The sequence below is a fragment of the Engystomops pustulosus genome, chromosome 5 (genome assembly GCF_040894005.1).
Source record: "Engystomops pustulosus chromosome 5, aEngPut4.maternal, whole genome shotgun sequence".
Taxonomy (NCBI): domain Eukaryota; kingdom Metazoa; phylum Chordata; class Amphibia; order Anura; family Leptodactylidae; genus Engystomops; species Engystomops pustulosus.
In genome coordinates this window covers 25,563,083-25,590,993 of record NC_092415.1, presented here as the reverse complement: position 1 = coordinate 25,590,993, position 27,911 = coordinate 25,563,083, and the positions used below count along the sequence as shown (strand labels likewise).

At 43.3% G+C, this 27,911-nt stretch overlaps 1 protein-coding gene across 1 annotated transcript; it reads left to right on the top strand.

Moving 5' to 3' along the window:
- Window positions 1–748: 748 nt before the first annotated feature.
- On the top strand, window positions 749–27,911 carry CTHRC1 (collagen triple helix repeat containing 1). Its single transcript, XM_072154629.1, has 4 exons — window positions 749–983; window positions 19,624–19,845; window positions 26,455–26,671; window positions 27,511–27,911. Exons 1-4 carry the CDS (start codon window positions 855–857, stop codon window positions 27,651–27,653), a joined length of 711 nt encoding a protein of 236 aa, XP_072010730.1. The 5' UTR covers window positions 749–854; the 3' UTR covers window positions 27,654–27,911.

The following is a 27,911-nucleotide window of genomic DNA, read 5'->3' as shown; positions in this document are numbered from 1 at the left end:
AAGAATACAGGCGGTCCTCGACTTACAGATAACAAACGGACATCTGGATTTTGGTAATTTACTGTACTTTATCCTTAGGCTACAATGATCAGCTGTAACAGTTATCACAGGCGTAATGAAGTAATGAAGATTTATTGTTACTCCAGGTTCTTATAACAATCCAACATTTTTAAAATCCAATTGTCACAGAGACCAAAAAAATTTAGTCTGGAGCTACAATTATAAAATATAAAGTTCCGACTTACATACAAATACAACTTAAGACCAAACCTACAGAACCTTTCCTGTACGTAACCCGGGGACTGCCTGTACATCAGACGTGTTGCACAACATAATTTCTGATCTAACATGTGATTAGGGTATGGTCATGTATATTGTTCTTTGTAGCAGATGTATCTGTTTATGGGTAGATTCAACTTTTTCCAAATATGATACAAATTGATTACCAATTTCTAAACACCAATGCTCCAGTAACTGATGGTGGGTTCAGACAGCATCTTAACTATTATATTAGTATAATGTAGATGATACTTCAATCACCTCTTTGCGAATGAGTTCACTTTGAATGGAACCTTCAGTAAAAAAGAAAACAAACTTTTGGATTTGGGGCAGGACGCAATGCTTTTTAGGTGACAATGCAAGGTTTGTTGGTCCTCAGCGTTTGCACGTGTTCTCTGTGGTGAGGAGTTAAGATTCAGGAGTTGAGAATTCCTCTATCCCCCTGGGGTTGGCCAGTCATAGATGTAATAACACAGTCCTTCAGTAGAAACAGACACAGTCTGATTCAGCTCCAGACCTCGCTACCTCCATCCACTGCAGCACACAAGTTCTACTTCTCTCCAACTCCTTCTAAGATGCTATCACTTTGGGTTGCTCTTCTCCTGATCACATCAAGTCTCCTTCTATCTACTCAATCGGAGCCTGACAACCAAAAGGTCAAGCAGAGAGCATTGCGACAGAAGGACCTGGACATCATTGACAGAGTGAGTTCACTTTTCCATATCCTCAGAATATATTACAGGCTTTTACTTGTTGGGTCAGTTCCATAGAGAAGCTTACTTTTTGATGGACTTTGCTGACCAAACACCAGGTAGATAATATATTGCATCTTCATTGTAAAAACTCCAGTATAATTGTGTCCTTGCATGGTGGAGACACATTGTATATGTATGGTGTGTGATACGTGGATGGAGGATGTGTCTTAACTAGATGCAGATGTTTTCTATCACATGTTTGAGCCTGCTTAGTAAGATTCTACTCATTGCTTCATCTCCTTCATTGACCACCTCATCTTGGATTGGGTCTACAACTGGGATGATGCATACTTAGTCTAAAATATCTAATTTTATATATTTATGGATGCAAAGTAGCCGTAGTACATCTACAAAAACCTCTCCAAGAGATCACCTCTTTGTGGAGACCACCTTCTTATCCAGGTCAGGTTTCCTGCGATAGATTTTCAGTTCCTCCATTGATCATGCCACACTGGACATGTGTTTTGAGAAGACTATTCCACCAAAGGTCAGATTATACAACTTTTGGTGGACATCTCAAAGAGTTTTCAGGGGTTTCCTGTAATTCTGACCCTTCTGTATTTGAGATGGAGAGTGCAATACTGTTTGAGGACAGGAACTGACATAGTGGGGCACATTTACTTACCCGTCCCGTCGTGATCCCTGCCGTGCGTTGTCCGACGAGGATTCAGGTCTGCCGCGATTCACTAAGATCGTGCGTCCAATTTCCTGCATGTGTCGCTTCACCCGCTGAGGTCCGCCGGAGTTCACCTTCTTCTTCCCGATGCATGTGAGTGCTGATCTTGCGACACAATTTGCTTTTTAAATTCCCCAGTTTGTCTGAATCCATCGGGTTGTCCGACGTCCACGCCCCCTGATTTGTGTCGCATGCAAGCCGGCACCGATGCGTCACAATCCAATCGTGTACGCCAAAAACCCGGGGCATTTCAGGGCAAAACGGAAAAAAATCACGAAACCCGGCGAAAATGCGCCCTTAGTAAATGTGCCCCAGTGAGTACAAGATTCAGACAGTTTTTGTAATTCATAGACTGGATCATTTTTTAGGGACCGAAGTTCAAGGTCCGAGGACTGGACCTTCTGGAACGACCGCCTTAGACCAAGTAGATGAAGAGGTTAAGCATATGTTAATGCCACCTGATTGGCCAGGACTCTTAGATTTTGTATTGCTGCCAAAGAAGTTTTAAGTTTCCCCTCAGCCCGGGACCACCAGATCTTGTGTCATTTACTTCTGTACAATTTAAGCTTTGTAGACCAATTTTGCATGGAAAATCTATGACAGTGCTAACCCTGAAATATGGTATTTATAGTTGCATTCTGTATAGAGTTATTATTTAGGCAGCACTATATACTGAATGTATAGGGATTGTATACAGGCAGTCACCGGGTTACATGCAAGATAGGATCCATAGGTTTTTATTCTTAAGTTGAATTTGTATGTAACTTAAAACTGTATATTTATAATTGTAGTTCAAGACAACATTTTTTTTTACATATTCTTTTGAGTTTCAACATTTTTTGCTGTCATGGGACCAAGGATTATCAATAAAGCTTCATTACAGACACCTTACAGCTGATCATTGCGGTCGGGGACTAAAGTAACATCCAGAGAGCTTCCCCAGAGGTCACAGGGGGCAGAGGGGTTCGTCTGTAACTAGCGGTTGTCTGTAAGTTGGGTATCCTTAAGTAGGGGACTGCCTGTATATATCTTTTATCTCATACATATCTACAACTTATACTAGTTTTCTTTTACTTTGTCACATACTAATAAAAGTCATACAAAATTACTGTGGCTAAAAAATCACTGGGGGAGATTTATAAGAAGTTTCTGAGGTAAAACTGTTCTAGTTGCCCATGGAAACCAATCAGAGCTCAGCTTTCATTTTATAAACAGCTGTGGGAAAATAAAAGCTGAGCTCTGATTGGTTGCTATGGGCAACTAGAACAGTTTTGCTCTCAGACCCTTTTTCAGTAGTGATGTAATGATAGGTCAGTGTTATCTATATAGAGGTCATTGTATAGGGAGGGGGAGGAGATAAGCTGTGACATCATCTATTGTCAGTAGTGATGTAATGATGGGTCAGTGTTATCTATATAGAGGTCATTGTATAGGGAGGGGGAGGAGATAAGCTGTGACATCATCTATTGTCAGTAGTGATGTAATGATAGGTCAGTGTTATCTATGTAGAGGTCATTGTACAGGGAGGGGGGGGGGGAGATAAGCTGTGATATCATCTATTGTCAGTAGTGATGTAATGATGGGTCAGTGTTATCTATGTAGAGGTCATTGTACAGGGAGGGGGAGGAGATAAGCTGTGACATCATCTATTGTCAGTAGTGATGTAATGATGGGTCAGTGTTATCTATATAGAGGTCATTGTACAGGGAGGGGGAGGAGATAAGCTGTGACATCATCTATTGTCAAAAGTGATGTAATGATGGGTCAGTGTTATCTATATAGAGGTCATTGTATAGGGAGGGGGAGGAGATAAGCTGTGACATCATCTACTGTCAGTAGTGATGTAATGATGGGTCAGTGTTATCTATATAGAGGTCATTGTACAGGAGGGGGAGGAGATAAGCTGTGACATCATCTATTGGCAGGAGTGATGTAATGATGGGTCAGTTATCTATATAGAGGTCATTGTACAGGAGGGGGAGGAGATAAGCTGTGATATCATCTATTGGCAGTAGTGATGTAATGATGGGTCAGTGTTATCTATATAGAGGTCATTGTACAGGAGGGGGAGGAGATAAGCTGTGACATCATCTATTGTCAGTAGTGATGTAATGATGGGCCAGTGTTATCTATATAGAGGTCATTGTACAGGGAGGGGGAGGAGATAAGCTGTGACATCATCTATTGTCAGTAGTGATGTAATGATGGGTCAGTGTTATCTATATAGAGGTCATTGTACAGGGAGGGAGAGGAGATAAGCTGTGACATCATCTATTGTCAGTAGTGATTGTATGATGGGTCAGTGTTATCTATATAGAGGTCATTGTACAGGGAGGGGGAGGAGATAAGCTGTGACATCATCTATTGTCAGTAGTGATTGTATGATGGGTCAGTGTTATCTATAAAGAGGTCATTGTACAGGGAGGGGGAGGAGATAAGCTGTGACATCATCTATTGTCAGTAGTGATGTAATGATGGATCAGTGTTATCTATATAGAGGCCATTGTACAGGGAGGAGGAGATAAGCTGTGACATCATCTATTGTCAGTAGTGATGTAATGATGGGTCAGTGTTATCTATATAGAGGACATTGTACAGGGAGGGGGAGGAGATAAGCTGTGACATCATCTATTGTCAGTAGTGATGTAATGATGGGTCAGTGTTATCTATATAGAGGTCATTGTACAGGGAGGAGGAGATAAGCTGTGGCATCATCTATTGTCTGTAGTGATGTAATGATGGGTTAGTGTTATCTATGTAGAGGTCATTGTACAGGGAGGGGGAGGAGATAAGCTGTGACATCATCTATTGTCAGTAGTGATGTAATGATGGGTCAGTGTTATCTATATAGAGGTCATTGTACAGGGAGGGGGGAGGAGATAAGCTGTGACATCATCTATTGTCAGTAGTGATGTAATGATGGGTCAGTGTTATCTATATAGAAGTCATTGTACAGGGTGGGGGAAGAGATAAGCTGTGACATCATCTATTGTCAGTAGTGATGTAATGATGGGTCAGTGTTATCTATATAGAGGTCATTGTACAGGGAGGGGGAGGAGATAAGCTGTGACATCATCTATTGTCAGTAGTGATGTAATGATGGGTCAGTGTTATCTATATAGAGGTCATTGTACAGGGAGGAGGAGATAAGCTGTGGCATCATCTATTGTCTGTAGTGATGTAATGATGGGTCAGTGTTATCTATATAGAGGTCATTGTACAGGGAGGGGGAGGAGATAAGCTGTGACATCATCTATTGTCAGTAGTGATGTAATGATGGGTCAGTGTTATCTATATAGAGGTCATTGTACAGGGAGGGGGGAGGAGATAAGCTGTGACATCATCTATTGTCAGTAGTGATGTAATGATGGGTCAGTGTTATCTATATAGAAGTCATTGTACAGGGTGGGGGAGGGGATAAGCTGTGACATCATTTATTGTCAGGAGTGATGTATTGATGGGTCAGTGTTATCTATATAGAGGTCATTGTACAGGAGGGGGAGGAGATAAGCTGTGATATCATCTATTGGCAGTAGTGATGTAATGATGGGTCAGTGTTATCTATATAGTGGTCATTGTACAGGGAGGGGGAGGAGATATGCAGTGACATCATCTATTGTCAGTAGTGATGTAATGATGGATCAGTGTTATCTATATAGAGGCCATTGTACAGGGAGGAGGAGATAAGCTGTGACATCATCTATTGTCAGTAGTGATGTAATGATGGGTCAGTGTTATCTATATAGAGGTCATTGTATAGGGAGGGGGAGGAGATAAGCTGTGACATCATCTATTGTCAGTAGTGATGTAATGATGGGTCAGTGTTATCTATATAGAGGTCATTGTACAGGGAGGGGGAGGAGATAAGCTGTGACATCATCTATTGTCAGTAGTGATGTAATGATGGGTCAGTGTTATCTATATAGTGGTCATTGTACAGGGAGGGGGAGGAGATAAGCTGTGACATCATCTATTGTTAGTAGTGATGTAATGATGGGTCAGTGTTATCTATATAGAGGTCACTCTACAGGAGGAGGAGGAGATAAGCTGTGACATCATCTATTGTCAGTAGTGATGTAATGATGGGTCAGTGTTACCTATTTAGAGGTCATTGTACAGGGAGGGGGAGGAGATAAGCTGTGATATCATCTATTGGCAGTAGTGATGTAATGATGGGTCAGTGTTATCTATATAGAGGTCATTGTACAGGGAGGGGGAGGAGATAAGCTGTGACATCATCTATTGTCAGTAGTGATGTAATGATGGGTCAGTGTTATCTATATAGAGGTCATTGTACAGGAGGGGGAGGGGATAAGCTGTGACATCATCTATTGTCAGTAGTGATGTAATGATGGGTCAGTGTTATCTATATAGAGGTCATTGTACAGACGGGGGAGGAGATAAGCTGTGACATCATCTATTGTCAGTAGTGATGTAATGATGGGTCAGTGTTATCTATATAGAGGTAATTGTACAGGAGGGGGAGGGGATAAGCTGTGACATCATCTATTGTCAGTAGTGATGTAGTAATGGGTCAGTGTTATCTATGTAGAGGACATTGTACAGGGAGGAGAAGGAGATAAGCTGTGACATCATCTATTGTCAGTAGTGATGTAATGATGGGTCAGTGTTATATATATAGAGGTAATTGTACAGGAGGGGGAGGAGATAAGCTGTGACATCATCTATTGTCAGTAGTTATGTAATGATGGGTCAGTGTTATCTATGTAGAGGACATTGTACAGGGAGGGGGAGGAGATAAGCTGTGACATCATCTATTGTCAGTAGTGATGTAATGATGGGTCAGTGTTATATATATAGAGGTCATTGTACAGGGAGGGGGAGGAGATAAGCTGTGACATCATCTATTGTCAGTAGTGAGGTAATGATGTGTCAGTGTTATCTATATAGAGGTCATTGTACAGGGAGGGGGAGGAGATAAGCTGTGACATCATCTATTGTCAGTAGTGATGTAATGATGGGTCAGTGTTATCTATATAGAGGTCATTGTACAGGAGAGGGGGGGGGGATAAGCTGTGACATCATCTATTGTCAGTAGTGATGCAGTAATGGGTCAGTGTTATCTATGTAGAGGACATTGTACAGGGATGAGGAGGAGATAATCTGTGACATCATCTATTGTCAGTAGTTATGTAATGATGGGTCAGTGTTATCTATGTAGAGGACATTGTACAGGGAGGGGGAGGAGATAAGCTGTGACATCATCTATTGTCAGTAGTGATGTAATGATGGGTCAGTGTTATCTATATAGAGGTCATTGTACCGGGAGGAGGAGGAGATAAGCTGTGACATCATCTATTGTCAGTAGTGATGTAATGATGGGTCAGTGCTATCTTTATAGAGGACATTGTACAGGGAGGGGGAGGAGATAAGCTGTGACATCATCTATTGTCAGTAGTGATGTAATGATGGGTCAGTGTTATCTATATAGAGGTCATTGTATAGGGAGGGGGAGGAGATAAGCTGTGACATCATCTATTGTCAGTAGTGATGTAATGATGGGTCAATGTTATCTATATAGAGATCATTGTACAGGGAGGGGAGGAGATAAGCTGTGACATCATCTATTGTCAGTAGTGATGTAATGATGGGTCAGTGTTATCTATATAGAGGACATTGTACAGGGAGGGGGAGGAGATAAGCTGTGACATCATCTATTGTCAGCAGTGATGTAATGATGGGTTAGTGGTGTGTTATCTATATAGAGGAGGAAGATGTGACAACTCAACACTGAGGGCTAAGAACACAGATGTGTGAAGATATAACCCCAGTGCAATTGGCAAAGCTACAATTCTGGAATATAATTTAGTTTTTACAGTCCTGCTACAAGTAACTACATATACAAAAGAATGTTTCAACCACTTCCTATGGTTCCAGCCTAGCACTGTCAGCACTTCTGCATGGCCAAAACTGCTGACAGACTCCCTTTAACCGATCTGTATGTTTTTGCATAGTAGGAGGATAGCGGAACGGCCACAGAAAATCTGAACAAACAGAGTAAGAACATACAAACCCCAGATGTTAGACTGGTCAGGATGATTCCCTTTCATTAAAGGAAATCTACCACCAGGATGAAGAATTGTAAACCAAGCACACTGACATACTGGTGTGTGCCCCCTCTGGCAGGTTCTGCTTTTCTTTTAGCTTCTTAGGACCTTGTTTTTACAATAAAATGGTTTCACAAATTATGCAAATAAACCTCAGGGGCTCCAGACCCTATAGATGTCAATGGAGCTTGGAGCCCCGAAGGCTCATCTGCATGATTTTTAAAACCTCTTTTTCTTAAAAACATAGGTATACGAAGCTACAAGAAGAGCAGCTTCTGCCAGAGGGGGCACACACCAGTAGGTCAGTGTGCTTGGTTTACAATTCTTCATCCTGGTGGAAGATTTCCTTTAAAGGAATACTCTAGTCAAAGCTAATTCATTGAATAATCCATGGTGCAGGGGCCTGGAGGGAGGAGCAGGACTCATTTTCATTGTATTCCTAGAACCTGGAGTCCTGCTCCTCGCTCCGGGCCCTGCACAAGGTACAATTCACTGAATCGGCTGTGACTGGAGTTTTCCTTTAAGAGCAGTGGTGGTCAAGTAGTAGCTTGTGATCTCACAGTGTGACCAAGTGGGGTCTCACCTATTACCTGAAGGCTTCTATGACCTTAGTAGAGGCGGAGAGGAGGTGCAGTGCAGTCATGTGTGAAGAAGACAAGCAATGAAGAAGATGGATGATTGTAACGACTTGCACCGTGATGGGCATCTCCTCATCTAAACATGGCACATGCAGTGTCCTTACCTCAACTCTCAACCCCTAAGATGCCGCGGTCAGTAGTGTAACAATATCATTCAATTTCTTTAAAATATTTTTTATTTTCTTTGTGTGGAAGTAATAAGATTTTGGCTCAGGGATGTGAAGGAGATGCCAAGGCAACATCCTGCAGCGTCCGATCCTATTTTTACTAACTTCTGGCACCATGCTAGAGAATAATATCCTTAAATTATATCTTTGCTGGAATCTTTTACAGGGAAAACATAGAAAGCTGCAGCGGTGGTGTCTATAACCAGTCCTCTTTGTTACAAGAGGGCAAAGTAAATTATAGTTGTACTATAATGAGTACTAAGATCCTTAAAGGGAACCGCCAGATTAAACTAGAATCCCCTCAGGTAGCGAATAAAATCCTCTTTCTAGAATTCTCTCTTTTATGTGAAATCTCACCCCTTTACCTACAAAAAAAAGTGCTCTCCAAAGTCATATGAAAATGAGCAGAGATGCATCATATTTGCCCTGAGATGAGTCAAGTTTAGAGGCTATCTTCAGTCATGTAGCACCTATAAAAATGCTTTTGATGTCATCTTAAAGATAAGCACCCAAATACAGTCAAAAAGGGTGAGAATAGGATTTTTCTCTGACACCAGTCTTTCACTGCCTTTGTCTGTTTCTGTAGATCACAGAACCACAATCCATATGCAATCTAAAAGATGGGATTCTCATCTTTAATATGACACCATGTTTCTAGGTGTTATAGAAGGAGAGTCTAAAGTGACCATCATCCCTACTAGAGATGAGTGGACCCAAAACTTTAGGTCCGTGTGTGTGTCCCCTGTGTGTAGCCTGGTCATTTACAGCCATGGCTATTAGGTAGAGGAGTCAATTTGCCCGATTGGCTTTCTGGTCTCTAATGCGACATTATTTCCAGCCCGCACGGAACACATCTGAACCCTGGACCCAACAAAATCTCTACCCCCTACCTGATGGTACTAGTAGTTTAATGAGGTAAAATCTGGTAACATCTTCACTTCAAAGTAAATATCTGTGTTTTTAAGAAAAAAATGACTTCTGTATTTCCCAAAAGAAAGCTTATAATAGTCCATGATCCCACTGATCAGCTATAATCTGTGGGACATCTCGTTAGCAATCGTATACATTTTTCTACAGCACCTCCACTGGTGAAATACAGCATTACACCTTAGAGTCCTCCAGAGCCAAAGTTGCACTATATAATGCTCTCCATTATGGCGAACACTGAATAGCTTTATATAATAGGTTGTGGTCCAAAGACTTTTCTAAAGAAATCACCTCTTTAAAGGGCTTTGCAGCTTTAATAAATCTAAATAAAATTGTCTGTGCCTGGTATTGTAGCTTTGTGCTATTACAGTTGTAAAGAGCTGTATGAATATTATCAAAAGCTTAGAACACAGATGATCTGTGGATATGCCAAGAATTGGGATTCCTCCAACCTAAGGATATCCCATCAATGTTGTAAACCCATAAAGAGAACCTACCATGCAAATTAACCCACACAAAATAAATATGTCATTAAAATCTATGGGGCACATTTACTAAGGGTCCGCGGACCGCATTTCTGGTATGCGCCGCATTTAACTGGGGTTTTTGGTGCACGCGATCGGATTTTGGCGCAATCGCGGCGACTTTCATGCGACAACCCGACTGAGCGCGGGATTTAAAATTTAAATTGTGTTGCAAGACATGCACTTACATGCACCAGGAAGAAGAAGGTGAACTCCGGGGAACTGAGCGGGGAAGAGACACATGCAGGATATCGGGCGCACGATCTTGGTGAATCGTGCCGGACTTCATCCTCATCGGACAGTCCGGATCGGGGATCGCGTCAGGACCGGGTAAGTAAATGTGCCCCAATGTTTAAAAAAAAAGTTTTTTGCATGTCACCATGCGTTTGGCTGGTTTGAATCTGATTTTCTTCATTTCTGGAGTGTAAGCAGCTGGGAAAATGTTATCACAGCTGCTTACACTTGCACAAATGAAGAAAAACGGATTATAACCAGCCAAATGTCTGCGTTTTGCAAAACGTACCGCATGTCTGAATGTATGAGTAAGTCCCTGGTTTGTCATGATGGGTTTTCATTGGAGATTTCCTATAAACAAAGAGAAATCCAAGGGGCCCATATCCAAAATCTGATAACACCTTCCAGACATCAGGATTTTACATCTATGGTCAGCAGAAAAAGTAACGGGAGCCACTTGTCTGTGTCTGCATTAAAGGAATGTGAAGTGGCTCCATAAGTACAATGTGAGGGTCTCACTCAGCACCAAATATTCGCCTTCTTAGTTGGGAAAACACATTTGGAGTGCCTGTTCCTCGTCCTCCCCCCTCCGCACATTCCAGTGATTCAGCCAGTGATGACATGCCAGATAATTCCTTTAATTAAATGACACCACATAATGTCTCTCTATGTATTATGTGCCGCTGTCACTCACTGTAACTTGTGGTGCTGAGACTAATCCTTAAACCAAAGCTATTCTGACATATACACATAGGGGGTCATTTACTAAGGGCCCGATTTGCGTTTTCCCGTCACAATACCCGAATATTTCTGATTTGCGCCGATTTTCCGTGTATTGCCCCGGGATTTTGGGGCATGCGATCGGATTTTGGCGCATCGGCGCTGGCATGCACGCGACGGAAATCGGGGGGCGTGGACGAACGAAAACCCGACGGATTCGGAAAAACTGCCGCATTTAAAAAAAAAAATGTGTTGCGAAACTTGCACTTACCTTCACCAGGTATAGGCCGGTGAATTTCAGGGCATTCCAGAGGGCCTCGGCTGACTTCAGCGCAGCAGCGACATCTGGTGGACGGCGGAGGAAATGCCTTAGTGAATCGCCGGAAGACCCGAATCCACCTCAGAGAACGCGCTGCTGGATCATGAATGGACAGGGTAAGTAAATCTGCCCCATAATGTACATATAACTTACCTCTCACTCCATGGTACATTGCACAGACCTGAGACCAGGGGACATGTTACATCCATAGGTTGGGAGAAGACACGGGGCCACTCAGCTCAACTGTTATAATAATAATAATCTTTAGTTATATATCGCCTTCATATTCTGTAGCGCTTTACACATCATAGGGGACAAATACACATATAATATTGCATTACAAAGAGCAAACAGTCATATGGAACAATAGGAGTGAGGGCCCTGATCACAAGAGCTTACAGACTATGAGGATGAGGAGATGACACAAGAGCTTACAGTCTATGAGGATGAGGGGTGACACAAGAGCTTACAGTCTATGAGGATGAGGGGGTGACACAAGAGCTTACAGCTTATGAGGATGAGGGTTGACACAAGAGCTTACAGTCTATGAGGATGAGGGAGTGACACAAGAGCTTACAGTCTATGAGGATGAGGGGTGACACAAAAGCTTACAGTCTATGAGGATGAGGGGTGACACAGGAGCTTACAGTCTATGAGGATGAGGGGTGACACAAGAGCTTACAGTCTATGAGGATGCGGGGTGACACAAGAGCTTACAGTCTATGAGGATGAGGGGGTGATACAAGAGCTTACAGTCTATGAGGGGGTGACACAAGAGCTTACAGACTATGAGGATGAGGGGGTGACACAAGAGCGTACAGTCTATGAGGATGAGGAGATGACACAAGAGCTTACAGTCTATGAGGATGAGGGGGTGACACAAGAGCTTACAGTCTATGAGGAAGAGGGGGTGACACAAGAGCTTAGAGTCTATGAGGATGAGGGGGTGCACAAGAGCTTACAGTCTATGAGGATGAGGGGGTGACACAAGAGCTTACAGTCTATGAGAATGAGGGGGTGACACAAGAGCTTACAGTCTATGGGGATAAGGGGTGACACAAGAGCTTACAGTCTATGAGGATGAGGGGGTGACACAAGAGCTTACAGTCTATGAGGATGAGGAGATGACACAAGAGCTTACAGTCTATGAGGATGAGGGGTGACACAAGAGCTTACAGTCTATGAGGATGAGGGGGTGACACAAGAGCTTACAGTCTATGAGGATGAGGGGGTGACACAAGAGCTTACAGTCTATGAGGATGAGGGGGTGACACAAGAGCTTACAGTCTATGAGAATGAGGGGGTGACACAAGAGCTTACAGTCTATGAGGATGAGGGGGTGACACAAGAGCTTACAGTCTATGAGGATGAGGGGGTGACACAAGAGCTTACAGTCTATGAGGATGAGGGGGTGACACAAGAGCTTACAGTCTATGAGAATGAGGGGGTGACACAAGAGCTTACAGTCTATGGGGATAAGGGGTGACACAAGAGCTTACAGTCTATGAGGATGAGGGGGTGACACAAGAGCTTACAGTCTATGAGGATGAGGGGGTGACACAAGAGCTTACAGTCTATGAGGATGAGGGGGTGACACAAGAGCTTACAGTCTATGAGAATGAGGGGGTGACACAAGAGCTTACAGTCTATGGGGATAAGGGGTGACACAAGAGCCTACAGTCTATGAGGATGAGGAGATGACACAAGAGCATACAGTCTATGAGGATGAGGGGTGACACAAGAGCTTACAGTCTATGAGGATGAGGGGGTGACACAAGAGCTTACAGCTTATGAGGATGAGGGTTGACACAAGAGCTTACAGTCTATGAGGATGAGGGGTGACACAGGAGCTTACAGTCTATGAGGATGAGGGGTGACACAAGAGCTTACAGTCTATGAGGATGAGGGGTGACACAAGAGCTTACAGTCTATGAGGATGAGGGGTGACACAAGAGCTTACAGTCTATGTGGATGAGGGGGTGATACAAGAGCTTACAGTCTATGAGGGGGTGACACAAGAGCTTACAGTCTATGAGAATGAGGGGGTGACACAAGAGCGTACAGTCTATGAGGATGAGGAGATGACACAAGAGCTTACAGTCTATGAGGAAGAGGGGGTGACACAAGAGCTTACAGTCTATGAGGAAGAGGGGGTGACACAAGAGCTTAGAGTCTATGAGGATGAGGGGGTGCACAAGAGCTTACAGTCTATGAGGATGAGGGGGTGACACAAGAGCTTACAGTCTATGAGGATGAGGGGGTGACACAAGAGCTTACAGTCTATGAGGATGAGGGGGTGACACAAGAGCTTACAGTCTATGAGAATGAGGGGGTGACACAAGAGCTTACAGTCTATGGGGATAAGGGGTGACACAAGAGCTTACAGTCTATGAGGATGAGGGGGTGACACAAGAGCTTACAGTCTATGAGGATGAGGAGATGACACAAGAGCTTACAGTCTATGAGGATGAGGGGGTGACACAAGAGCTTACAGTCTATGAGGATGAGGGGGTGACACAAGAGCTTACAGTCTATGAGGATGAGGGGGTGACACAAGAGCTTACAGTCTATGAGGATGAGGGGGTGACACAAGAGCTTACAGTCTATGAGGATGAGGAGATGACACAAGAGCTTACAGTCTATGAGGATGAGGGGGTGACACAAGAGCTTACAGTCTATGAGGATGAGGGGGTGACACAAGAGCTTAGAGTCTATGAGGATGAGGAGATGACACAAGAGCTTACAGTCTATGAGGATGAGGGGGTGACACAAGAGCTTACAGTCTATGAGGAAGAGGGGGTGACACAAGAGCTTAGAGTCTATGAGGATGAGGGGGTGCACAAGAGCTTACAGTCTATGAGGATGAGGGGGTGACACAAGAGCTTACAGTCTATGAGGATGAGGGGGTGACACAAGAGCTTACAGTCTATGAGGATGAGGGGGTGACACAAGAGCTTACAGTCTATGAGAATGAGGGGGTGACACAAGAGCTTACAGTCTATGGGGATAAGGGGTGACACAAGAGCTTACAGTCTATGAGGATGAGGGGGTGACACAAGAGCTTACAGTCTATGAGGATGAGGAGATGACACAAGAGCTTACAGTCTATGAGGATGAGGGGGTGACACAAGAGCTTACAGTCTATGAGGATGAGGGGGTGACACAAGAGCTTACAGTCTATGAGGATGAGGGGGTGACACAAGAGCTTACAGTCTATGAGGATGAGGGGGTGACACAAGAGCTTACAGTCTATGAGGATGAGGAGATGACACAAGAGCTTACAGTCTATGAGGATGAGGGGGTGACACAAGAGCTTACAGTCTATGAGGATGAGGGGGTGACACAAGAGCTTAGAGTCTATGAGGATGAGGAGATGACACAAGAGCTTACAGTCTATGAGGATGAGGGGGTGACACAAGAGCTTACAGTCTATGAGGATGAGGGGGTGACACAAGAGCTTACAGTCTATGAGGATGAGGGGGTGACACAAGAGCTTACAGTCTATGAGGATGAGGGGGTGACACAAGAGCTTACAGTCTATGAGGATGAGGGGGTGACACAAGAGCTTACAGTCTATGAGGATGAGGGGTGACACAAGAGCTTACAGTCTATGAGGATGAGGGGGTGACACAAGAGCTTACAGTCTATGAGGATGAGGGGGTGACACAAGAGCTTACAGTCTATGAGGATGAGGGGGTGACACAAGAGCTTACAGTCTATGAGGATGAGGGGGTGACACAAGAGCTTACAGTCTATGAGGATGAGGGGTGACACAAGAGCTTACAGTCTATGAGGATGAGGGGGTGACACAAGAGCTTACAGTTTATGAGGATGAGGGAGTGACATAAGAGCTTACAGTCTATGAGGATGAGGGGTGACACAAGAGCTTACAGTCTATGAGGATGAGGGGGTGACACAAGAGCTTACAGTCTATGAGGATGAGGGGGTGACACAAGAGCTTACAGTCTATGAGGATGAGGGGGTGACACAAGAGCATACAGTCTATGAGGATGAGGGGGTGACACAAGAGCTTACAGTCTATGAGGATGAGGGGTGAAACAAGAGCTTACAGTCTATGAGGATGAGGTGTGACACAAGAGCTTACAGTCTATGAGGATGAGGGGTGAAACAAGAGCTTACAGTCTATGAGGATGAGGTGTGACACAAGAGCTTACAGTCTATGAGGAGATTTACACCATTGTTAAATTATTATAAAGCTCAGCAATGTTTCTTATTCAGAGTCAGAGTTTCCCACGTCCTCCCAGAGGACTGACACCCCAACGCGCTTTTCGGCACGCTGCCTTCGTCAAGGGGTCTGTATGGAAACACTTCCCCTCTCCCACTGTGTGAGATTATAGCAGGCCGAGGGAGGAAGAAGTGTTGATGGAGCAGAGGCGAGGGTGAGACAGTGTAACAGCCTGTGAAGCTAAAGCACATAGGGGCCCTGGAAACGCCCGCAGGAGCCCTTTGGATTTATTAGCATGATTTTAAAAGTTGATTTTCAGAAGGAAGGAGGCCAACGTAGTCAACCGCCAGAAACATGAGGGGCTTGGACTTGGCCGTCTGGTGCAGTGAGACAGTGGGTGTTCATCACACTGGGCGTCATAACCTTGGCCATGACCTGGACCCAATTTGTCCGGCCAGGTCATGGCCACAATTGCGCCAGTGTGCAGGGCCGGTTCTAGACAAAGTGGGGCCCTGGGCAAAACTAAAAGTGGGGCCCCAAAATAAAACTATTTTATGAGCACAGTAAGGAAGAGGCTCCCTTTAGTATAGTAAAACAAACAAATTTTGGAGAATTTTATAGGAGATAGATCATAGGGAGATTTATGGGCAGCATGGTGGCTCAGTTGTTAGTACTACAGCCTTGCAGCACTGGTCAACATCTGCAAAGAGTTTGTATGTTCTCTGTGTCTGCGTGGGTTTCCCCTGGGTCCTCCGGTTTCCTCCCACACTCCAAAAAAATACTGGTAGGTTGATTAGACTGTGAGGCCCATTGGGGACAGGGACCGATATTTTCTGAAAGCAGACACTTGCCCCATTTTCAAAATTGCATTAAAGAGTTTAAAGACATTGGAGCATTCATGCAATTTTTCCTTCAAACTGAAACATTTTATTAAACATACTTAAAATTTGACTTTGATGGCAAAAAATTTGTTCCAAACAGAAAATGTTTACCTTCACATCTCCTAAATGTAATAGATGGACATGTGTAGAGTTCACAAATGTCCCATATTGATATGTTCACATAAATAAATCCACATAATATCACTAACACTGTAATAACTAGATATCTGCTTTTCAGCTACAAAATTTAAGACAGTCACAACCTGCAAAATATAGCAATAAAACAGTAAAGGCGCCATAAAACCTTTATAATTTTGAAAGCAGACAACCAGGCGATGCATTTGGCAATTAACATTCAAAATTTCCTTTAAAATTTCCTCTAAAATATGTACAAATCCAGATACTTATATAAAGAAAATCTACTTTCCTAAAACAGTAAGATGTGAGGAGATCATACAGACCCCACATGTGTATATTCACCAAAATATGCAGCCAAGGGAGCTGCAGAAAATTGCACTGAGCGTCACACAGATGTATCATTGTTCGCTTAGACAATGGTAACCCAAATGAATAACTATATCCATAAACCTCTCTAATGAGATAGTAAAAGTCACTGTTAGATGTCGCCATTGTATTATCCGCACAATAACAGAACCCTCCGCGCTTCATAAGAATGAGAGTGAGAACGGCATAACATAGGTGTAAATAATGGAGGATGGTGTGAAATAAAAACTTTATTCCAGGACATCTGTGTGTTTTTGGTGTTACATTTAACTTTATGGACATGTTCTGGGTTGCGATGTTCATATATAATAGCGACATTAGGCGTAGAGGATCGAATGTTCATCGTATCAGTCAATTTTCCCAACAAAAAAAAACTAATCACAAACTAAAAGGCAATAAGAGAGAAAGTGTGTTCTTAGATAGTTCTGCATAGAGAAGGGTTAAAAACATGAATATTAGTTGATATTATTCCTTATCAGAATGTAGTAACATATAAAGTGAATATTTCCATTATCTGTGAGGTGCAGCAGCTCCTGTGTGCAGCAAATGCTCCCGCAGCCTGATGGCTAAGAATTCTGTGTTTCTAAGCGTTAGAAAAACGCAGATATTAACTGTTAAACTGCCGTCGGGAGTGATTTTTATATATAAAATGGCACCTGATATTCTCACTTTAAACCTGAATATCTCTGGATCCATAGCACCTAGAAACAAAATTCAAGATTCATTTGAAAGAAGAGATTCCCCTCCTTTCAGGGGGCCCTGGGAATTTGCCCCCTTTGCCTACCCATAGCGCCGGCCCTGCCAGTGTGAATGGGGCAAGCAATAAGATACAGTTACGATGCTAGAAGGAACACCTACACATTTAATACTTTATACTTCTGTATAGTTTCACCTCAGATTACCTCAAATTTCTTAATTGATTGTCGGCAGAGCGAGGTTTTGGCAGCGCAGGACGTCTGCAGGCGCTGGGGGTAGACATACTTGTAGGACTACACAATGCTCACAGTCAATGAGACGTCTGCCACCTGGGACTCTTTACAAGTGCTCACATATCTTGGCTCGCTGCATCAGAAGTGATTTTTGGCCAGAGAGAGTCTTCACTTCTCGTTCTGTCTTCTGGCAGATTTACTGTGTTCTTCATTATTTCTCATTTAATTGACTCACATTTTTCAGCTCGGGGACTGAAAATCCACAACCCGTGGTATTTCCTTCTGCCGGGGTGAGACGGCCATAAGGATTCCACTGTTCAGGGCTTAAGTTTATGTTGGAAATCCATCTAAAGAGACCAAAGCGTCCTGTAGGCGAATCTATGAATTGGGGATAAGATTTCAGCTTTTAAAAGCTTCACATCAAGTCATATCAACATTAGCTATGGACAAAACATAAATACAGGCGGTCCCCTACTTAAGGACACTCGACTTACAGACAACCCCTAGTTACAGACAGACCCCTGTGACCTCTGGTGAAGCTCTCTGGATGTTACTATAGTCCCAGGCTGCAATGATCAGCTGTAAGGTGTCTGTAATGAAGATTTATTGATAATCCTTGGTCCCATTACAGCAAAAAAATTTGAAACTCAAATTGGCAAAAAAGTGGCAAAAAAAAAAATTGTCTAGAACTACAATTATAAAATATACAGTTTCGACTTACATACAAATTCAACTTAAGAACAAACCTATGGACCCTATCATGTACGTAATCCGGGGACTGCCTGTACTAAGTTACATTTGTAATAATATTTCATTCTCCAATGCAGCTAGAAAGATTAAAAACCTTGTACATTGTTGTGTATGCAGCTCCCAGGCAGAGGTCTATGTATTTCCATAGTAACAGACTACGAACAAAACCTGCTCAGTCATAGGGGGAGTTTTTTGTGTGTGGTTGTGTAAAGATAAGATGTGGAATATGTGGCAGAAATGTAAAGCTGATGGTTTGCAGTGTAATATGCTATGGACTAATACATAGATTATTCCCAATCAATGGGGTTAATTAGCATGTAGTATCATGGTGAGTCATGGGGGAGGGGCAGTTCAAATGAGAATCGCATGTGGCAGTGAAGATGGGGAGGGAGCAGGGGAGAGGCTGAGGAAAAAGAGGGAGGAAAAAAATTGAGGCAAAGATGAAACATACAAACCACCCCCCACCCCCTGGGACTCACCATAAAGCATCAAATTATTCAGATGCACAACAAAGGCATTTTTGAGATCAACATGGCAGCGGCCATTGGAACCCGTCATGTAAAAATGATCTTCCTGAAGACAGTTTCTCTTTAAGAAAAAAATTTCAGCTCAGAATAAATGCATTTATAATCTATTGGCAGCATGTTGTAGAAAAGTACACTAAACCCAAAAACACAAAAACACTAAACATATTTTAATCCCTATGCTAATTAGGCAGTTGGTGTACCCAGGTGTGTCCTCAGCACCCGGAGGACTGCTGTTCCTGCCTGGACCACTAACCTCTGTCTTGGTCCAAAATGGAAGAGGATGGAAGTGATTAAGGGCATGACCTGGGTGCATTCAACCACTGGTTTAAAAACCTGTAGTAAATTATACACATAAGACATTCAATGGCTTCAGTCAGTGTCTATGAGATATAATATACATAGTCAGCAATGCAGCGTAATCTCTAGCGTTTGATCCTTCGCTTGCCCAGATGTAAGGACCATACTCCTACAGTCATCTTGTTGCTTCCTGAACAGTATTATTCTTATTTTGTCTGTCTGATCTTCTCCTTCTCTTGCAGTACAATGGGTTATGTATGCAGGGCAGCATGGGTCCTCCGGGCCGAGACGGAACTCCAGGAGTGAATGGCATCCCAGGAACACCAGGAATTCCAGGACGTGATGGAGCCAAAGGAGAAAAGGGAGAATGTATGAGAGAGAGTGTAGAAGAGGCCTGGACGCCAAACTTCAAGCAGTGCGCCTGGAGTGCGCTCAACTATGGCATCGATCTGGGCAAAATTGCAGTATGTGATAAGTAACAATGTAACACGACTGGTTACTATTATGTTCCAGGTCTATAAAGCACATTGTATAATAATGTACACTACAATGGACAGCACTGGAGGCTTACACATCAGCTCCCACTTGCATAAAGGTCAGGCTCACAGGATTCCAGCGGATTAAAAAAATTGTGCCATTTTCCTTCGGACTACATTGCTACGCTATTATGTATTTCTTCTAGGGAAGAATGTAATATGTATCCATATTCCCCATAGTATGAAAATTCACTCAACCAAGATCTTCTTTATCAGAAAGCTCAGAAGTTTTCATGCCCTCCATTGTGCACAGTATAAGACCCCTTGTTTGATCTGCAGAGCTCCCCCTGCTCTATAACATCCTGCTTTCTGATAGGACACATGTATCATAAGTCCAGCTTTGTCCATCTGGTTTTTTTGGGACTTTTCTTGGCTTTTCTGCTGGTCAGATATATCTTAGCGGTATTTACTTATTGTTACATGAGGCGTTTGTGGCTTTAGTGAATTAGTCAGTTTTTTTAAAACAAACGCCAGAAAAAGTCTCCAAAAGTTCTAAGCTCTTTCTGCTCTATAACATGCCAAACCAATATATATATAACATGCTGCCTGCACACATGACACTATGTACAATATGTTCAACTCCTCCTGCTCTATAACATCCTACATGCAATTAGAACACTGGGGGTCATTTACTAAGGGCCCGAATCGTGTTTTACCGGCAGGTTACGCAAATTTTTCCATTTTGCGGCGATTTTCCCTGTATTGCCCCGGGATTTTGGCGCAAGCGATCGGATTGTGGTGCATCGGCGCTGGCATGCACACGACGGAAATCGGGGGGCGTGGCCGAACGAAAACCCGATGGATTCGGAAAAACCGCCGCATTTAAAAAAAAAAAAACACACTCTTACCTTCACCAAGTATAGGAACGTGAACTCAGGCGGGCCTCGGCGGACTTCAGCGCAGCAACGACACCTGGTGGACGTCGGAGGAACTGCCTTAGTGAATCGCCGGTAGACCCGAATCCACCGCAGAGAACGCACCGCTGGATTGCGAATGGACCGGGTAAGTAAATCTGACCCACTATGTACAATCTGCTCAGCTCCTCCTGCTCTATAACACACTACATGCAATTCGGACACTATGTACAATCTGCTCAGCTCCTCCTGGTCTTTAACAAACTAGCTACTTATAGGACACTGTGTATAATCATCTCAGCTCCTCCTGCTCTATAACATGCTGCCTGCAAATAGGACACTATGTACAATCTGCTCAAATCCTACTGCTCTATAACATACTACCTGCAATTAGGACACAATGTACAATCTGCTCAGATCCTCCTGGTCTTTAGCAAACTACCTGCTGATAGGATACTGTGTATAATCATCTCAGCTCCTCATGCTCTATAACATGCTGCCTGCACACATGACACTATGTACAATCTGCTCAGCTCCTTCTGCTCTATAACATGATGCCTGCAGATAGGACACTTTGTACAAAATACTCAGATAATCCTGTTGTATAACATGCCGCCTTCAGATGGGACACTATCTATAGTCACTTCATCTACTCCTCCTGCTCTATAACATGCTACCTGCACACATGACACTATGTACAATCTGCTAAGATCCTCCTGCTCTATAGCATGCTGCCCACATATAGAGAACAACATGTACAGTCTGCTCATCTCAACTCCTGCTCTATAACATTACACTGCAGTTACATGGTGAAGGTTTCTTTTAAGGTCACTAAATATTTGTGTGACATTGTCAGTAATATAGTGTTAGAAATTGCGTAAAGAACATTCTGAATCATTTTCTGTTTTTGCCAATGAGCTGATTGATACAAACTAGTTCTGCCCAATCACAAGTGACTCAGTATCGACAACAAACATATAAAACAAATTTAGATTTTGGGTAACAAAGAGTCTAATATAGAGACAAAAGATAATGAGGAAGCAACAGATCATAGAAACACAGGTGTATCGCATTCTCTAGTAATGACTGGTCATTGGATACTAGGACTGGTGATGACAAGTACTACAACTGTAGGTAACATCACTGCCCGAGCAGGAGCGGGACTGATGAGTACACCCAGGACCTGTGTAATTAAAGGGATTTTCTTATTTTGTGTATTTATGACATATCCACAATGGGGCTATGACAGATAGTATGGAGAGTATGACATGTCTATGGAAGTGCCAAAACCATGGCGCCTCTATACGCTTTATTATTAGTATTTATGTATAGAGCACTATTACTTCCATGGTTCTGTACAATCAGTAAGGGGTTCACATACTTTATATCAAGACAAGAACAAATACAAAACTCATCAGGAGACAAGTGGAAGGAGGACCCCGCCCTTGAGGGCTCACAATCTCTATGGGATGGAAGACGGAGACACGAGGTGCGGGAGCAGAGCAGTGCAGTTATTGTGTATTGTAGGTGATCCTACACAGGAGGGTTTTCAGTTTACATTTGGAGGTTTGGAAGGTGGGGGACAGTGTGACACATTTTGGTAGAGAGTTCCAGAGTATGGGAGATGCACAGGAGAAGTGCTGGATGTGGGTGTGATAAGGGAGGATGGTAATAGAGTGAAGCTGGAGGTCGTGTAGGGAGTGGAGATTATGGAGGGGACAGAGTGTGAATGACTTTGTAAGTCATGGTTAGTACTGTATATACCTGCGTATAAGACCAGTTTTTTCGGCACAAAATAAGTGCTGAAAAACCCCACAGCGGTTTACACACGAGTCAATAAAAAAAAAACTTACATACTCACCTTCTGGCAGTCCCTGATGCTCAGCGTGGCTCCACGATGCTCCTGTCCCCGATGCTACTAAAGAGGCTGGCTGTATACTACACTGGGCTGGCTATGTACTAAAGGGGGCTGGCTATATACTACAGAGGGCTGGCTATATACTACACTGGACTGGCTATGTACTAAAGGGGGTTTGCTATATATTACAGGAAGCTAGCAGGGTATATACTACTGGGAGCTGGCAGGCTATATACTACAGGGGCCGGTAGGCTATATACTACAGGGGGCTGGCTATACACTACAGGGGGCTGGCAGGCTGGCTACTACAGGGGCTGGCTATATACTACAGGGGGCTGTCTATATACTACTGGGAGCTGGCTAGTTATATACCGGGGGACTGTGACCAATGATTTTCCCACCTTCAACTTAAACTTGAGTCAATAGGTTTTCCCAGTCTTTGGTGGTAAAATTAGGGGCCTCGGCTTATATTCAGGTCGGCTTATACTTGAGTATATACGGTATGTTAAATTGAATTCGGTGTGTAATGGGAAACCAGTGGAGAGGGTGTCAGAGAGTTAGTTGAGAGACCATAGAGAAGAATGTTGCAGTAGTCCAAGTGGGAGATGATGAGGGCAGGAACTAGTAATTTTGTAGACTCTGGATTGAGGAAGGGTGGGAAGCGAGAGATGTTCTTGAGATGGAGGCGGCAGGTTGTAGTAAGGGCCCAGATGTGAGGCTTAAAGTATAAGGCGAGTCAAAGACGACTCCAAGGCAGCGAACTTTAGGGACTGAGGAGAGTTTGGAGCCATGAATTGTGATGGATAGTTCTGGTGGAGTAATGTATTAGGTGGAGGTAGCTGCTGGTTCTGGTATTTATTTTTAGTTTACGCAATTTGAGTTGGTAACTCCAGTAATACATATATAAAATATTTTAGATGTAAAATCTCCTTTCTGGCCCTGTGGATCCTCTACGTAGTAATTACTGTCCGTGACTCATAATTGCGGATCTCTTGCTGCCACAGGCTAAGACATCGGCTTTAATATCATGTTACACCAGTGTCACATAATTGATCACCCGTCATATGGCCGCCAGCTAGGGTTGAAATTGTATATTCTAGGTCCCAGTCCTAGACAGACTTGTGGTCCCCAACCTGCATCATAGTATTGTCCTAAAAACTGTAAAAGTTATGTTTGCTTATAAATCACATAGTTTAGCTGGGAGGTACTATAAACGGATCTGGGAACAATGTTTTACATCCTTAGGCCCCTTCTACACTAGCGAGTGTGATGCGATGAACTCGCATCACACTCGCAACGCAAGCTGCCGGGAACGCACGGCCCGAACGCTGCACCGCGGGAGTGAACTGACATGCTGAGTTCACTCCCGCGGTGCAGCGTTCGGGCCGTGCGTTCCCGGCAGCTTGCGTTGCGAGTGTGATGCGAGTTCATCGCATCACACTCGCTAGTGTAGAAGGGGCCTAATTCCTAGAATTTTACAAGAGAACCTGAGATGTGTTCCTAACACGCACCATAATTACTACAGTTAGGCCCCTTCTCCACTGGCGTTTTTCACGCGCGAGTTCTGCGCGTGCATTTGACGCTCAGAACTCGCATTGCACTCTGTCCCATTGTATTCAATGGGTCTTTCTCCATTTGCGTGGTTTTCAACGCGCGTGCTTGCGTTCGTTTGCACGCGCGTCAAAATCGCAGCATGCTCTATTTTTGCGATTCACGCGCATTTTTCACGCCCCATTCAAGTCTATGGGGACGTATCAAAAACGCATTGCACTCGCAAACATTGCAAGTGCAATGCGAGTGCAATGCGTTTTAAACGTAAGGGTTGCTAGGTGACCAGTATAACAGTATTTCCCCTGCTCGCGAACGATCATTTAATTAAAAAAACACAATGAAGAACAGTGAAGAATAGAATAAAAACAGTGAACACAGTGAACACAGGATCATTTAAGATAAAAACACAGTGCAGAACACAGTGCAGAATAGATTACAGATGTTCGGCACATCTGCTTACTTGTCGGGAGATACGCGCGGAGCGGTGCGAACAAAATAGCATGTGAAGAACAATATATATGTGTGAAGAAGACATTGCAGATGTATGGAAACATCTGCAATGTGTTCTTTACACACATATATATTGTTCTTCACATGCTATTTTGTTCGCACCGCTCCGCGCGTATCTCCCGACAAGTAAGCAGATGTGCCGAACATCTGTAATCTATTCTGCACTGTGTTCTGCACTGTGTTTTTATCTTAAATGATCCTGTGTTCACTGTGTTCACTGTTTTTATTCTATTCTTCACTGTTCTTCACATCTGCTAACTTGTCGGGAGATAATATACGCGCGGAACAGTGAAGAATAGATCGCAGATGTTTGCAACTTATCAGAAGACATTATTTTTCAATTAAATAAAACATTTTATTCCCGAACCTTGGTCCCTTTGAAAAAGTCCCATTGACTTAAAAAAACGCGCGTGAAAAACGCAACGAAAACGCAAAAAAACGCGAACAAAAATGAAACAAAAACGCAGCAAAAACGTCAGTTTTTCACGCATTGCACCCGCACGTGAAACGCAACGCTAGTGTGCAAGAGGCCTTAGTGTTGAGAGTCTTATAGAGGACATTATGCTGCCCCCTACTGGTAAGGTCAACAAGTGTTGAGGAGGATAACAATAAACTTAAAGAGAACCTGTCCCCAGTTTTTACCCCATTACTAGCAGCCCCTTTCGGTAGAGTATTACATGTCCTTTTGTAGAATTGCCTCTTTTATGTGAAACCTCAACCATTTACCTATTAAAAAAATATCCCCCAACGTCAGGCAAATATGACTCTTCTCACGCCATTTTCCCAAGATAAGTCAAGTTTAGTGATTGCCGGGGTAGTTTCACTTTTGAAGCCCCTATCTTCTGTCCTATTGAACCTCGAAACATACTGCTGGGGTCATATTAAAGATAAGCATCTCATCTTTCAGATCCCATCAGGCCTACGGCTTTGTGAGCTACAGAACAAGTTGCGCAGTCAGCTAAAACATAGTTGGAAATGCAAGTTGCAGATAACGTTTTGAGCCGAGGTTCAGTACCTGCCTATTTTTTAACTCTCTTATGTCCAGTTCTGTAGCTCACAGAAGATTCTTATCTTTAATATGACACACAAATCCTGTTTTGAGGTGCTATAGAACCAAAGATAGACGCTTCTCAACTGACACTAGCCCCGCGACCACTAAACTTGACTCATCTTATGTAAAAATAATGTTATACTCTGGGGGGGGGGTATTCTTTTTGTTTTGTCTATGTTACTGTATTTGGTTTTCCTTAATGATCCATGATTTGGATGAGACTTCAAGATTGGGGGATACTGCAGACTATGCCTGGCTGATTTTGTACATGTCTCCTTATATTGTACATATGACCGACTACAATGCTACGTTTTTGTATGTAATTTATTTCAGTTATAAAATCAATAAAAAGGGAGTATTTTAAGGGTTGTACCAAATTTGATTGTTATCCTCTATTCACAACAATTTCTGTATCAGGGTGATGTCACGTGGCGTTTTGAAGGCGTTTTTGGCCCGTTTTTAAGCAGTCCGTCAAAAAACACATCCGTTTTTGACAGGTTTGACCAATTATCTTAATTAAAATGGGTCAAAAACGGATGCGTTTTTGACGGACTGCTTAAAAATGGGCCAAAAATGCGTTCAAAACGCCACGTGTCCCATCACCCTCAGATGCATGATCAACCTGCTGCTCCCTCAATTCCACCATCAGAACTTTTGGACTGTAAGATGCCAAACTAAAGGAATTTTTCTATATTCTGTGCCTTGTCTCCTAGGAATGTACGTTCACTAAGATGCGCTCTTACAGCGCTTTGAGGGTCGTGTTCAGCGGATCTTTACGTCTGAAGTGTAAGACCGCCTGCTGTCAGCGCTGGTACTTCACCTTTAATGGAGCTGAGTGTGCCGGTCCCCTGCCCATCGAGGCCATCATCTATCTGGATCAAGGCAGCGCTGAGTTCAACTCTACAATAAATATCCACCGCACCTCCACAGGTATAATGACGTGTAAAATATTACAGTATTTCTCTGGGAGGAAAACAAATGAGGTCTATTTTACACAGAGCCGCCGAGCTAGAGAGTTAAAGGGAGTGGATATTTCTGGATTCAGTCACTGATTAATATTTGAGAATTTATTACTGACACTTTTTGGTGCACAAGGACCTTAAAGGGGTTGGCCACTTTACCTCATGTGTTTTGTGTGTAAGTGTGGGGGGCAGGATATGAGGTAATTTACCAATATACATCTAGTAATAGTTCTGCACCTGTTTCCTGATATGTAAAGTGAAGCCTCCTGTCTTTTACCTCATCAGCCAGACATTCCTGACCATAAAATGGCCGCAGATGGAGGGTCATGTGATCGCTAACTGTCCATGAGCAATCACCCTGCCAGGACCTTGATCTTATATTCATGCATATTCATGGATGGTTCATGGACCATTAAAGATCACATGACCCTCCATCTGCGGACAGTTTATGGACAGTAATCTCTGTCCGATGAGGTAACATCAGGAGGCTGCACTTTACATATCAAGAAAGTGGAGAGGCACTTTACCGTCTTACTGTGTGGGATTACAGCAGGCAAAGGGAGGGGGAAGTGAGCAAGGAGTAGACCGTGTAACAGGCTGTGAAGCTACAGCACGGAGGAGCTCTGGTAACCCCTTCATGTAGCTGGGGTTTAGCTTCAATGTTTACCCCCTGGAATTTTGGCAGCATACCCTCAGACATAAGGGTTAGGGACCCCAGTTAAATATATGTATGTAGGTATTCTGGAGAGCTAGAGTAAAATCTCAATCAGACGTGTGAATTTTTTTTGTATTTTACCTCCTTTGCAGTGGAAGGACTGTGTGAAGGGATCAGCTCAGGACTGGTGGATGTGGCCGTTTGGGTGGGCACCTGTTCGGAGTACCCCAAAGGAGACGCCTCAACAGGATGGAACTCAGTGTCACGAATCATCATCGAGGAGCTGCCTAAATAAAAATGATTAAAAAAATCCTCTTTCCTGTTAGAATATTGAAATTGCACATAATCTGCTGTAAGTCCCTCTGTTGGGGAGGGGTCTGGCTGAGTGTGCATGTACTGTATAAATACTTCTCCCTTATATAGTGTAATAAAGCCGACGTCTGAGCTGCCTTCTAGTAAATTGCAGGACAATTTCACATCATCAGCTCCTATTCATCTCCTTGCATCTGTATCTGTTATACTCCGTGTTTTCTCATCCGAGTTTTTCTTTTTT

Excerpts from the sequence above, each read along its gene's own strand:
- CTHRC1 (XM_072154629.1), top strand. The coding sequence starts at position 855 with ATGCTATCACTTTGGGTTGCTCTTCTCCTGATCACATCAAGTCTCCTT. Across the intron at positions 984-19,623 it reads ACCTGGACATCATTGACAGA|TACAATGGGTTATGTATGCA; the intron begins GTGAGTTCACTT and ends CTTCTCTTGCAG. Across the intron at positions 19,846-26,454 it reads TCGATCTGGGCAAAATTGCA|GAATGTACGTTCACTAAGAT; the intron begins GTATGTGATAAG and ends CTTGTCTCCTAG.